General features: G+C 57.8%; 1 protein-coding gene and 1 long non-coding RNA gene across 4 annotated transcripts; both read right to left on the minus strand.

The window, feature by feature from the left end:
• Positions 1-4,131: 4,131 nt before the first annotated feature.
• LOC136303221 (SLAM family member 9-like) lies at positions 4,132-8,831 on the minus strand. 3 transcript variants are annotated; one of them, XM_066206919.1, is made up of 6 exons: positions 8,694-8,831; positions 7,308-7,601; positions 6,957-7,226; positions 6,117-6,143; positions 5,148-5,246; positions 4,132-4,257 (listed from the first exon to the last, which is right to left on the minus strand). In XM_066206919.1, the coding sequence occupies exons 1-6, from the start codon at positions 8,746-8,748 to the stop codon at positions 4,211-4,213; spliced, it is 792 nt and encodes a 263-aa protein (XP_066063016.1). In that variant the 5' UTR covers positions 8,749-8,831; the 3' UTR covers positions 4,132-4,210. The 3 variants fall into 3 exon arrangements, with proteins under 3 accessions (XP_066063016.1, XP_066063018.1, XP_066063017.1); XM_066206920.1 differs by lacking the exon at positions 4,132-4,257 and adding an exon at positions 4,363-4,482; XM_066206921.1 differs by lacking the exon at positions 6,117-6,143.
• Positions 8,832-9,106: 275 nt separating this feature from the next.
• Positions 9,107-11,492, minus strand: LOC136303223 (uncharacterized). The gene is made up of 2 exons (XR_010724180.1): positions 10,290-11,492; positions 9,107-10,230 (listed from the first exon to the last, which is right to left on the minus strand). It is a non-coding gene; the product is annotated as an uncharacterized lncRNA (long non-coding RNA).
• Between the last annotated feature and the right edge of the window lie 176 nt (positions 11,493-11,668).

Below are 11,668 nucleotides of genomic sequence, written 5' to 3' on the forward strand. Positions count from 1 at the left end.
TCCCAAAAAATTTTAGGAAATAAAAAAAAAAAAAGGAAAAAGAAAAAAGAAAAAAGAAAACAATTACAGGGGAAAAAAAAAATCCCAAAAAATCCAGAGGGGGGGGGGGGAAAATCCCAAAATTTTCAGGGAAAAAAAAAATGCCCCAGAAATTCCTGGAAAAAAAAATTTAAAAAAAAATCCCCAAAAATTCCTGGAAAAAAAAATTTAAAAACCCCCAAAAATTCCTGGAAAAAAAAAACAATTGAAATATTCCTGGGAAAAAAAAATCCCCAAAATTTCCAGGGAGAAGCAGCAGCAGCAGCAACTCCGGGAAAGTCCAGATCAGAAAAGGGAGGAGGATCGAGGGTTGGGAAATTCAAAAGCTGGACGAGGGAACAGCCCCAAATCCCAAAATTCCCCCGAGGCCGTGGGAGGAACCTGCGGGAACAAAAAAAAAAAATAAAATAAATAAATTAAAAATTAAAAAAAAAAAAGGATCCGGAGCTTCCAGAATATTCCAGGGGCCCCTTTGGAATAAATTAAAAGCGAAATAATGAAATTCTTCCCAACATTTCCCGCCCCGGGGGAGTCGGCAGATTTTTATCGGGGGGGAAAAACTGGTTTGGGGGATTTTTGTGTTGGGTTTTTGGTTTTTTAATTGGGGTTTTTGTTTTAATTGGGTTTTGGTGGTTTTGGGGATTTTTGGTTTTGAAATCGGGGTTTGAGTCAGAGGCGGCTTGGGGACGCGGCGCGGCGATTTTTGGGATGGAGGGGTGGGGGGGTTGGGGGGTGCGGGGGGAATTTTTTGGGGCTCTTTTGGGATTTTTGTGGGGTTTTTTTTGGATTTTTTTGTGGGATTTTTGGGGGCTTTTTTTGGGAGTTTTTGGGGAGTTTTTTTGATTTTTGGGGATTTTTGGGGGATTCTTTGTGGATTTTTTTTTATTTTGGGGGATTTTTTGGGATTTTTGGGGGATTCTTTGTGGATTTTTTTTGATTTTTGGGGATTTTTTGGGATTTTTGGGGGATTCTTTGTGGATTTTTTTTGATTTTTGGGGATTTTTTGGGTTTTTTTTGGGGGGGATTTGGGGGTGGTTGGGATCATAAATCCCATCTGATTCCGCCCCCCTTGCACAACTCCTGCTGGCCCAGGTAATTCCAGGCTTGGATAAATCCAGGGGCTTGGGAATTCCATTGGAAAAAACCCCAAAAACCTGCGACAGGGAAGGATTTATCCCCAAAATCCCAAATAAATCAGGATAGGGAGTCCTGGAATTGTTTGAGGTGGGGAAAAAAACCCCAAAAAATCCCTCAAATTCCATTCCCAGGGACATTCCCACCATCCCAGGGGGCTCCTGGACATTCCCAGGGATGGAATTCTGGGTCTGGAATGAGGAGGATTTTGGGGCTGGAATGAGGAGGATTTTGGGGCTGGAACGGGGATTTTGGGGCCGGAACGAGGAGGATTTTGGGGCTGGAATGAGGAGGATTTTGGGGCCGGAATGAGGAGGATTTTGGGGCTGGAACGGGGATTTTGGGGCCGGAATGAGGAGGATTTTGGGGCCGGAATGAGGAGGATTTTGGGGCTGGAATGAGGAGGATTTTGGGGCTGGAATGAGGAGGATTTTGGGGCTGGAATGAGGAGGATTTTGGGGCCGGAATGAGGAGGATTTTGGGGCTGGAATGAGGAGGATTTTGGGGCCGGAATGAGGAGGATTTTGGGGCCGGAATGAGGAGGATTTTGGGGCCGGAATGAGGAGGATTTTGGGGCTGGAATGAGGAGGATTTTGGGGCTGGAACGGGGATTTTGGGGCCGGAACGAGGAGGATTTTGGGGCTGGAATGAGGAGGATTTTGGGGCTGGAACGCGGATTTTGGGGCTGGAACGAGGAGGATTTTGGGGCTGGAACGAGGAGGATTTTGGGGCTGGAACGGGGATTTTGGGGCTGGAACGAGGAGGATTTTGGGGCTGGAATGAGGAGGATTTTGGGGCCGGAATGAGGAGGATTTTGGGGCCGGAATGAGGAGGATTTTGGGGCTGGAATGAGGAGGATTTTGGGGCTGGAATGAGGAGGATTTTGGGGCTGGAATGAGGAGGATTTTGGGGCCGGAATGAGGAGGATTTTGGGGCCGGAATGAGGAGGATTTTGGGGCTGGAATGAGGAGGATTTTGGGGCCGGAACGGGGATTTTGGGGCTGGAATGAGGAGGATTTTGGGGCTGGAATGAGGAGGATTTTGGGGCCGGAACGGGGATTTTGGGGCTGGAGTGACGGAGATTTTAGAATTGATCTCTTCAAGTCTCTCCTTGGGAGAAGTTTTGTCTTTTATTGCCCGTCAGGTGGTTCCCGCTGGCACAGCGCTGGGCCATGGCCAGTCCCGGTACTGGTCTGAACTGGTCTGTGGCCAGTCCCAGCTCTGGTCCAAACTGGTCCGTGGCCAGTCCCGGCTCTGGTCCGAACTGGTCCATGGCCAGTCCCGGCTCTGGTCCAAACTGGTCCGTGGCCAGTCCCGGCTCTGGTCCAAACTGGTCCGTGGCCAGTCCCAGCTCTGGTCCAAACTGGTCCGTGGCCAGTCCCAGTACTGGTCCAAACTGGTCCGTGGCCAGTCCCGGCTCTGCTCCAAACTGGTCCGTGGCCAGTCCCAGCTCTGGTCCAAACTGGTCCGTGGCCAGTCCCAGTACTGGTCCAAACTGGTCCGTGGCCAGTCCCAGCTCTGGTCCAAACTGGTCCGTGGCCAGTCCCGGCTCTGGTCCAAACTGGTCCGTGGCCAGTCCCGGCTCTGGTCCGAACTGGTCCGTGGCCAGTCCCGGCTCTGGTCCAAACTGGTCCATGGCCAGTCCCAGTACTGGTCCAAACTGGTCCGTGGCCAGTCCCAGTACTGGTCCAAACTGGTCCGTGGCCAGTCCCGGCTCTGGTCCAAACTGGTCCGTGGCCAGTCCCGGCTCTGGTCCAAACTGGTCCATGGCCAGTCCCAGTACTGGTCCAAACTGGTCCGTGGCCAGTCCCAGTACTGGTCCAAACTGGTCCGTGGCCAGTCCCGGCTCTGGTCCAAACTGGTCCGTGGCCAGTCCCGGCTCTGGTCCAAACTGGTCCATGGCCAGTCCCAGTACTGGTCCAAACTGGTCCATGGCCAGTCCCAGTACTGGTCCAAACTGGTCCGTGGCCAGTCCCAGTACTGGTCCAAACTGGTCCGAGGCCAGTCCCGGCTCTGGTCCAAACTGGTCCGTGGCCAGTCCCGGCTCTGGTCCAAACTGGTCCGTGGCCAGTCCCGGCTCTGGTCCAAACTGGTCCGAGGCCAGTCCCGGCTCTGGTCCAAACTGGTCCATGGCCAGTCCCGGTACTGGTCCAAACTGGTCCGTGGCCAGTCCCGGCTCTGGTCCAAACTGGTCCATGGCCAGTCCCGGCTCTGGTCCGAACTGGTCCGTGGCCAGTCCCAGCTCTGGTCCAAACTGGTCCGTGGCCAGTCCTGGCTCTGGTCCAAACTGGTCCGTGGCCAGTCCCGGCTCTGGTCCAAACTGGTCCATGACCTGTCCCAGCTCTGCTCCAAACTGGTCCGTGGCCAGTCCCGGCTCTGGTCCAAACTGGTCCGTGGCCAGTCCCGGCTCTGGTCCGAACTGGTCCATGACCTGTCCCAGCTCTGCTCCAAACTGGTCCGTGGCCAGTCCCGGCTCTGGTCCGAACTGGTCCGTGGCCAGTCCCGGCTCTGGTCTGAACTGGTCCGTGGCCAGTCCCAGCTCTGGTCCAAACTGGTCCGTGGCCAGTCCCGGCTCTGGTCCAAACTGGTCCATGACCTGTCCCAGCTCTGCTCCAAACTGGTCCGTGGCCAGTCCCGGCTCTGGTCCAAACTGGTCCGTGGCCAGTCCCGGCTCTGGTCCAAACTGGTCCATGGCCAGTCCCGGCTCTGGTCCAAACTGGTCCATGGCCAGTCCCGGCTCTGGTCCGAACTGGTCCGTGGCCAGTCCCGGCTCTGGTCCAAACTGGTCCGTGGCCAGTCCTGGCTCTGGTCCAAACTGGTCCGTGGCCAGTCCCGGCTCTGGTCTGAACTGGTCCATGGCCAGTCCCGGCTCTGGTCTGAACTGGTCCGTGGCCAGTCCCAGCTCTGGTCCAAACTGGTCCATGGCCAGTCGCGGCTCTGGTCCGAACTGGTCCGTGGCCAGTCCCGGTTCCAGTCCCGGCCGCCTCGTGCCCTCGGCCCAGTGGCGCTGCCACGGCCGGCGGCGGGGACAGAGATCTCAGCCGCTCGGCTCGCCGGCCCGGCCGCGTGGGGCCGCCCAGTGACCTGTTCCAAAGCCAGAAAAAAAAGATTTTCCCGGGTTTTGTTCGTTTTCAAATGTGTTTTCCCACATTTTCCCACGGACGAGCGGGAATGAGAAACGCTGTTGAGGTGATCGGGTGTCAATCTTCAATCTGAGCCAGCTGATTGGCTCTTCAAACCAAGACAGCCGATTGGCTCTTCAAGCCTAGACAGCTGATTGGCTCTTCAAACCCAGCCAGCTGATTGGCTCTTCAAACCAAAGACAGCTGATTGGCTCTTCAAACCAAGACAGCTGATTGGCTCTTCAAGCCTAGACAGCTGATTGGCTCTTCAAACCCAGCCAGCTGATTGGATATTTAAACCAAGCCAGCTGATTGGCTCTTCAAACCGAGTCAGCTGATTGTCTACTCAAACCCAGCCAGCTGATTGGCTGTTCAAGCCTAGACAGCTGATTGGCTCTTCAAGCCTAGACATCTGACTGGCTCTTCAAACCGAGTCAGCTGATTGGATATTTAAACCCACCCAGCTGATTGGCTCTTCAAATCCAGCCAGGTGTTTGGGTCCGCCCCACAGGGAACCACACCCACAGCACGTAGGCTCCGCCCCAAATGAGAACCCGACAATCTGATAAAGCTCCACAGGGAGATGGGACAGGATCAGGAGAACCCCAACTCCGCCCCAAATCCACCCCAAATCCACCCCAAATCACCCAAATCACCCAAATCACCCCAAATCCACCCCAAATCACCCCAAATCCACCCCAAATCACCCAAATCACCCCAAATCCACCCCAAATCACCCCAAATCACCCCAAATCCCCCCAAATCCACCCAAATCACCCCAAATCCACCCAAATCACCCCAAATCCACCCCACCTCCTCCCCAGGGCTCCAGGGATGGTTTTCCCCTCTCACCTTGGGATTTGCAGAAGAAAACGAGGAAAACCGATAAAAGCGCCACGATTTCAACCCCGGCCACGACCCCGATCCTGACCCAGCTGCCCGAGGGGGCGTCTGGAAAAGGGAGAGGATCCCAAAATCCATCCGGCTCTTCCCGGCATCGGGAATTTGGCCTCCAACCCCTCCCCAATCCCTCGGTCCAGGGGAACTCGATCCCAGCCAGGGCAGAGGACGGGGACGAGCGGCTTGGCGGGAGCAGCAGCGGGAGATTCCCAGAATCCCCCAAATCCCCCAAATCCCCAAACCCCCGGCTGTTGGGTGGGAACCTCTCGGGGTTGGGGTTTGGGGCCACCGCTCCTCGGCCCGTCCCCGGGAGCTGCGGGAAGATCCGGAACATTCCCTGGGAAGGGTTTTTGGGAGGAGCTGGAGGGGGCTGGGCTCAGGCTCCCCTATCCCCCTCCCCGGCCGGACACGGAAAAGCTGCTCCCGACACTTGGGGACACTTGGGGACACTCGGGGACACTCGGGGACACTCAAGGACACTCAGGGACACTCGGGGACACTCGGGGACACTCGGGGACACTTGGGGACACTCAAGGACACTCGGGGACACTCGGGGACACTCAGGGACACTCGGGGACACTCGGGGACACTCAAGGACACTCAGGGACACTCAGGGACACTCGGGGACACTCGGGGACACTCAAGGACACTCAGGGACACTCAGGGACACTCGGGGACACTCGGGGACACTCGGGGACACTTGGGGACACTCAGGGACACTCAAGGACACTTGGGGACACTCGGGGACACTTGGGGACACTTGGGGACACTCGGGGACACTCAAGGACACTCAAGGACACTCGGGGACACTCAAGGACACTCAGGGACACTTGGGGACACTCGGGGACACTCGGGGACACTTGGGGACACTCGGGGACACTCGGGGACACGGCTGGACATGGACAGGGCGTGGCAGCTCACCGGGGCCGGGAGGGTGTGTGGAGTTTCCTGGCGAGGGGACAGAACAGGGACAGGGGTCAGAGCTTCCCTCGGCACCCCGAGCCCGGCCCGGCCCCAAATCCCGACCCCAAATCCCACCTGGGTCTCGGAATGGGATCAGTGCATCCCAACCCCAACATTCCCAGCCCATCCCGACCCCAAATCCCACCTGGCTCTCAGGAAATGGGATCAGCCCAGCCCAACCTCAACATTCCCATCCCATCCCGACCCCAAATCCCGACCTTTTCCCGGCTCTCAGGGGAGCGGGATCAGCCCAACCCACCTTCCCCTCCATCTTTCCTTCACCCTCAGGGGTAGCCAGATCGAATCATCCCAATTCCAAACTTTTCCTGGCTCTCAAGGGACCAGGATCAGCTTCATCCCAACCCCAACACTCCCATCCATCCCATTCCATCCCAATCCCATCCCAAATCCCATCCCAACCCCAAATCGCACCTTCCCGTGGCTTTTAGGGGTTCAACCCACCTCAACCCCAACACTCCCATCCGTCCCATCCCATCCCAATCCCACCCCAACCCCAACACTCCCATCCGTCCCATCCCATCCCATCCCATTCCATCCCATCCCACCCCAACCCCAACACTCCCATCCGTCCCACCCCATCCCAATCCCATCCCCAATCCCACCCCAACCCCAACACTCCCATCCGTCCCATCCCATCCCAATCCCACCCCAACCCCAACACTCCCATCCGTCCCATCCCATCCCAATCCCACCCCATCCCCAATCCCGGCCTTTCCCAGCGTTCTCAGGGGAGCAGGATCAGCCCGTCCCAAATTCCCACCTGTGCCCGGCTCTCACCTGAGCACAGCCCCCCGGGGCTGGCGACGGTGACGCTCCTGCTGCTGACGGCGTTCCGGGCCGCGCACGTCAGCGGCTCCGGCTCCTCCTGGGAGGATTGATTCACCGCCAGCACCACGGATTGCCGTTCCCACCGCCCATCCCGCGCTCTCCAGGTGTAGGAGACGTTCCCGAAGCCGGCGCCGGGCACGGAGCAGCGCAGGGAGATGCGGCATCTCCCACCTGAGCAGTTCTGGGTCTCGCAGGTCACCGTGGGCTCTGTCAGCTCCTCTGCGGGCACGGGGGGCGGGGGGTCAGAAATCTCTCTTGTTTTCGGTGTAAAAACCCCAAAACAACTCTAGGAGCACCTACTGTACACCCGGAGGGTGAAGGTGGATGTTTTTCCGTCGATCTTTACAGAGTAGGTCCCGGCGTCCTCCATCCTCAGCTGGGAGATGCTGAGTGCCCAGCCGTCCTCGGAGACAGCGAAACGAGTTTTGAATTTGTCTTCATGAAAGAAGGGCTCAGGAGAATCCTTAAACGCCACGGTCACTATGTGATCGTTCCCAAAATTCCACAACGCTGCGTTTCCGTCTGTGTTGGGGCTGCGGAAGGTGACGGACTCGCCCACGGCCCCGGTCACCTCTGTGGGGTCGCTGGCGCTGCCTGGGGAGAGGAAGTGGGGAGAGAACATGAGATGAAGGGTGGAGATGAAGCTGGAGTGAAGGTGGAGTGAGCGCGGGAGGAAGGTGGGCTCAAGGTGGGATGAGAGTCAGTTGAAGGAGGGATGAAGGGATGAAGGTGTGATGAGGGTGGGATGAAGGTGGGATGAAGGTGGGATGAAGGTGGGATGAAGGTGGGATGAAGGTGGGATGGAGGTGGGATGAAGGTGGGATGGAGGTGGGATGAAGGTCAGTTGAAGGAGGGATGAAGGGATGAAGGTGGGATGAAGGTGTGATGGAGGGTGGGATGAAGGTGGGATGAAGGTGGGATGGAGGTGGGATGGAGGTGGGATGAAGGTGGGATGAAGGTGGGATGAAGGTGGGATGAAGGTGGGATGAAGGTGTGATGAGGGTGGGACGAAGGTGGGATGGAGGTGGGATGAAGGTGGGATGAAGGTGGGATGAAGGTGGGATGGAGGTGGAGTGAACATTGGATGAAGGTGGGCTCAAGTTGAAATGGAGGTGAGATGAAGGTCAGTTGAAGGTGGGATCCAGGTGGGATCCAGGTGGGATCCAGGTGGGATCAAGGCACTGAACCAAGACAATGAATCTGACCCTGGCTCAGCCCCGAGCTCGGGCTGGGAATTTCCGGCTCCCTCAAGCCTCGGGCACAGCTGGGACAGGGACAAGGGAATCCCTCCGAGCACAACGGGGGAAAACGCTGTTGGGGAAGAAAAACTCACAGGAAATGTGAACAAAGAAGCCCCGGGCTCGTTCGTGTGCCAAAACCCCTCAGAGGCTGCGGGGCGGGGCCGAAACTCGCCCAATTTCCCTTCATTCAGCCCCAAACCACCCCAAAATGAAACCCCCAAAACCCGGGAGGGGCGGGAGCTGCGGGTGGAGCAGGAGAACATCTGGACACGGGCTGGAGCAGAGGTGGACCTTGGCGCTCCGTCCACAGCCCAGACCCCAACATCTGGCACAAACCCCACCCCGCCCAGCTGCTCTGGCGTTCCCACACCTCCCCTGACCCCAAAAACCCCCAAACCCGCCCCAAAACGCGGTTCCCGAGGGAGCAGGGGCACGGGGCACTCACAGGTTCGGGTGAGGAGCGCGAGGAGGGCGAGGAGCCGGAGCCAAAACTCCTCCATGGGCGCCCGAAAACGGAGCGGGTTTGGGGCGCCGAGCGCTCAGGAGGTGAGGAAGAGGAGGAGGAAGAAGAAGAGTGCCTGGGCGGGTTTTCAGCGTCTTCTAGACCAAGGAGCTGCACGTGGTTTGTGGTAAAAATGAGGTCGAGGCGGGGGGCGGGGGCGCAGCTCAGGCTCGGAACCGAAATTTGAGGCGTTTCAAGGAGAAAATAAAAAAAAAAAAAACCCCCAAACAACCAACCCAAACTCCTTCAGAATCCAAACCCCAAAAATGTCGGGTTTTTTTGGGGGTTTTTCGGTTTAATTTCGAGTTTATTGTTTGTTTTCCTTTCCCTTCGCCGCAATCCACGAGCTCGGAGCCTGCGGACACCGGAGGTTTTATTTTTTTGGGGGGGCGGGGTTTATAAAATCCCTCAGGTCGGTGGGGGAGTCGGGTGGGGCGTGGCTTCTCCCGCAGAGCGGCCGCCAAAAACAATTCCTTGCTCCTCGGGCCAAAATCCGGTGGATCCCACTGGAATACCGGGATCCCGCTGGAATTCCCAGGATCCAGCTGGAATTTTCCAGGATCCAGCTGGAATACCGGGATCCCACTGGAATTTTCCAGGATCCAACTGGAATTTTCCAGGTTCTCACTGGAATTCCCAGGATCCAACTGGAATTTCCAGGACCCAAATGGAATTCCCAGGATCCCGCTGGAATTTTCCAGGATCTCACTGGGATTTTCCAGGTTCTCACTGGAATTCCCAGGATCCAACTGAAATTTCCAGGACCCAACTGGAATTTTCCGGGGTCCCGCTGGAATTTTTCAGGATCCAACTGGAATTTTCCAGGGTCCCGCTGGAATTTTCCAGGTTCTCACTGGAATTCCCAGGATCCCACTGGAATTTTCCAGGTTCTCACTGGAATTCCCAGGATCCCGCTGGAATTTTCCAGGATCCCGCTGGAATTCCTCTTCCACAGTTCCTTGTCTGAGTCCAGCCTTTGCTCGACCATCCCAAACCATTCCGGAAAGTTCTTTCCCCCGATTCCTCTGGCTTGTCTCAGCGATTCCCAAAGGATTTTTTTTCGGGAATTAGCAGCGGATTCCAGCCGGGAATTCGGATCCTGGAGTTTGGGTCAGGCCACGGGCAGGGTGACGCTGGCGTAAACCGTCGTGGGCTCCTCGGAGGGGACAAAAAATTTGGGGGACAAAAGGTTCAGAGAGGTCACCCGGCCACCGAGGGGGGTTTGGGGACAACCCCGGACCTGGGACAGCGGGGAGTGTCCCCGAGGGTTTGGGGACACATTTGGGGACAATCCCGGACCTGGGACAGCGGGGAGTGTCCCCGAGGGTTTGGGGCCACATTTGGGGACATTGTCCCTCACCTGGGACAGCGGGGAGTGTCCCCGAGGGTTTGGGGACACATTTGGGGACAATCCCGGACCTGGGACAGCGGGGAGTGTCCCCGAGGGTTTGGGGCCACATTTGGGGACATTGTCCCTCACCTGGGACAGCGGGGAGTGTCCCCGAGGGTTTGGGGACACATTTGGGGACAATCCCGGACCTGGGACAGCGGGGAGTGTCCCCGAGGGTTTGGGGACACATTTGGGGACAATGTCCCTCACCTGGGACAGCGGGGAGTGTCCCCGAGGGTTTGGGGACACATTTGGGGACATTGTCCCTCACCTGGGACAGCGGGGAGTGTCCCCGAGGGTTTGGGGACACATTTGGGGACATTGTCCCTCACCTGGGACAGCGGGGAGTGTCCCCGAGGGTTTGGGGACACATTTGGGGACAATCCCGGACCTGGGACAGCGGGGAGTGTCCCCGAGGGTTTGGGGACACATTTGGGGACAATGTCCCTCACCTGGGACAGCGGGGAGTGTCCCCGAGGGTTTGGGGACACATTTGGGGACATTGTCCCTCACCTGGGACAGCGGGGAGTGTCCCCGAGGGTTTGGGGACACATTTGGGGACATTGTCCCTCACCTGGGACAGCGGGGAGTGTCCCCGAGGGTTTGGGGACACATTTGGGGACAATCCCGGACCTGGGACAGTGGGGAGTGTCCCCGAGGGTTTGGGGACACATTTGGGGACAATCCCCCTCACCTGGGACAGCGGGGAGTGTCCCCGAGGGTTTGGGGCCACATTTGGGGACAATCCCGGACCTGGGACAGCGGGGAGTGTCCCCGAGGGTTTGGGGACACATTTGGGGACAATGTCCCTCACCTGGGACAGCGGGGAGTGTCCCCGAGGGTTTGGGGCCACATTTGGGGACATTGTCCCTCACCTGGGACAGCGGGGAGTGTCCCCGAGGGTTTGGGGACACATTTGGGGACATTGTCCCTCACCTGGGACAGCGGGGAGTGTCCCCGAGGGTTTGGGGACACATTTGGGGACAATCCCGGACCTGGGACAGTGGGGAGTGTCCCCGAGGGTTTGGGGACACATTTGGGGACAATCCCCCTCACCTGGGACAGCGGGGAGTGTCCCCGAGGGTTTGGGGACACATTTGGGGACATTGTCCCTCACCTGGGACAGCGGGGAGTGTCCCCGAGGGTTTGGGGACACATTTGGGGACAATGTCCCTCACCTGGGACAGCGGGGAGTGTCCCCGAGGGTTTGGGGACACATTTGGGGACAATCCCCCTCACCTGGGACAGCGGGGAGTGTCCCCGAGGGTTTGGGGCCACATTTGGGGACATTGTCCCTCACCTGGGACAGCGGGGAGTGTCCCCGAGGGTTTGGGGCCACATTTGGGGACATTGTCCCTCACCTGGGACAGCGGGGAGTGTCCCCGAGGGTTTGGGGACACGTTTGGGGACATTGTCCCTCACCTGGGACAGCGGGGAGTGTCCCCGAGGGTTTGGGGACACGTTTGGGGACATTGTCCCTCACCTGGGACAGCGGGGAGTGTCCCCGAGGGTTTGGGGACACATTTGG

This window comes from Chamaea fasciata, unplaced genomic scaffold, assembly GCF_029207755.1.
Source record: "Chamaea fasciata isolate MVZ Bird 193981 ecotype frontalis unplaced genomic scaffold, bChaFas1.0.hap1 SCAF_31, whole genome shotgun sequence".
NCBI lineage: Eukaryota > Metazoa > Chordata > Aves > Passeriformes > Sylviidae > Chamaea > Chamaea fasciata.

Coding starts and splice junctions, on each gene's coding strand:
- LOC136303221 (XM_066206919.1), bottom strand. CDS start 8,748: ATGGAGGAGTTTTGGCTCCGGCTCCTCGCCCTCCTCGCGCTCCTCACC. Junction 5,247..6,116: donor CACACACCCTCCCGGCCCCG/GTGAGCTGCCAC, acceptor TCCCTTTTCCAG/ACGCCCCCTCGGGCAGCTGG. Junction 4,258..5,147: donor TTTCTTCTGCAAATCCCAAG/GTGAGAGGGGAA, acceptor GCTTTGGAACAG/GTCACTGGGCGGCCCCACGC.